Raw genomic sequence first — 1,599 nt, forward strand, 5'->3', positions numbered from 1 at the left:
TTTTTTTTTTTTTTTTTTTCTGTCCATGTCAGGGCTCGGCAAACTTTCTGAAAAAGGCCAGATAGTAAATATGTTTGGCTGTGGGCCACATGGCCTGTTTCAACAGCTCAGCTTTGCCAGGTGGCATGAAAGTAACCGCGGACAGTCCGTGAGCAGACAGCTGGGCTCCAATAGCACTTTCCTTCCCGCTACAGAAGGCAGCTGAAGTTTGCTGCATCCTTAGGAGGACGGCCACTCTTGTGAGGCAGCTCTTTCTATGACGCTGAAGGTCACACGTAACGATGCCAGGGTCTGGAGCCCAGGGAAAGCTCTAATGATGGCATTTAATTCCCTTCAACCCTACAAACGTTCTTGAAAACCAAACCGAGCAGCGCCCATAAGCCAAGCGCTTGTCTCGTCTGTTCTGACAGGTTTCCGTCTGGAGACCCTACGACTCGACTCCCCAGCAGGTGAACAAGGAGGGGTCATCTCACGAGGCAGCGAGAGAGAAGGCATGCGGCAGGGACCGCGGGCATGTCCGCGGGAGGGTGGCAGAGAGAATCTGTTATGGGCTGCAGCTCCGATTGGGTGGCTTAGGAGAGGGAGGGGCAAGGAAGTGGGGCTTGTTCTAGGTTGGACGCTGTCAGAAAGCAGAGGCAGTTCCGTGATCGGGTATGTCAGTCAATCTCATCCACAGGGAGGGGCAAGCAGCATGCAGATGAGCTAGGATTAGTCGGGAATGAATAGCCCCTCACTGCGGCCAAGAGAGGGGTTGGTACTTGGTGGGTGACGGGGGCCTCTCTTTTCCGTCTGGCTTAGATAAAATGGTGCTATGGCCTTGCCTTGTCTTGCCCTGTCCTGGTGGCGGAGAAGCCTGGCTGCCCGTTCTGGGCGGGAGCACCCGCCCGACAGGAGAGGGCCAGGCCTCTTCTGCAGGCCAGGGGCTGCCCTGCCCTATCTCTCCATCCGTACGCCGCCGTCCACAGGACAGATGCGCTTGGGGAGGTGGTCTGGACCTCGTGATTCCAGGCTCAACACAGCCCCAAAGCGACCCGCTCGGGCCACGGCGCCCCGCCGAGCACACGGAGCTGTGCGCCTTGAGCCGTGGGCCAGCTGCTCCGGTGAAGAGGGCCGGGACCGATGGGGCCTCTAAGGCAGGGCATCAGGAGGCCCCGGGGACCGCGGCCCAGCCACCTCCTCAGCTCGTGTGACCCACATCTGGAGGTTAATGGGAAGGACCGATGGCCCTGACGAGCATTCTCACCTGTTCTCCTCTCCCGCAGACGTCGACGAATGCTCCTATGACGAGCTCAACGCCTGCCCCGGGAGGGGACGGTGTCTCAACACGGAGGGCTCGTACCAGTGCCTCGGTCGCCCCGAGTCGCCCACCTCGTCCCCCCAGAAGCCGGATGGCACCTGTGAAGGTGAGCGACCGGGCTCTCCAGGTGGGGAAGGAGGGCCTTAAGGAAGCCTCAGCTGAGACGCAGACACACCTTATCCCCTTCGGCCGCTAGAATTCTCTCCTCTTTCTGGAACCTGATTTATGGCTTTAAAAACACTGTTACAGGAGTGCGAGGATAAGTCACCACCACCGCCCCCCCCCCCCCCCCCCCCCCCCCC

The 1,599-nt window shown here is 59.7% G+C and overlaps 1 protein-coding gene across 1 annotated transcript in view; it reads left to right on the forward strand.

The window, feature by feature from the left end:
• UMODL1 (uromodulin like 1) overlaps positions 1-1,599 on the forward strand; it is a 60,263-nt gene that overhangs the window by 15,188 nt on the left and 43,476 nt on the right. Inside the window, exons 7-8 of the mRNA XM_028493170.1 lie at positions 411-449; positions 1,263-1,403. Of these exons, the coding sequence (XP_028348971.1) occupies positions 411-449; positions 1,263-1,403 (180 nt within the window). The remainder of the gene's footprint in view (positions 1-410; positions 450-1,262; positions 1,404-1,599) is intronic.

Source organism: Physeter macrocephalus, chromosome 8 (genome assembly GCF_002837175.3).
Source record: "Physeter macrocephalus isolate SW-GA chromosome 8, ASM283717v5, whole genome shotgun sequence".
Taxonomy (NCBI): Eukaryota; Metazoa; Chordata; class Mammalia; order Artiodactyla; family Physeteridae; genus Physeter; species Physeter macrocephalus.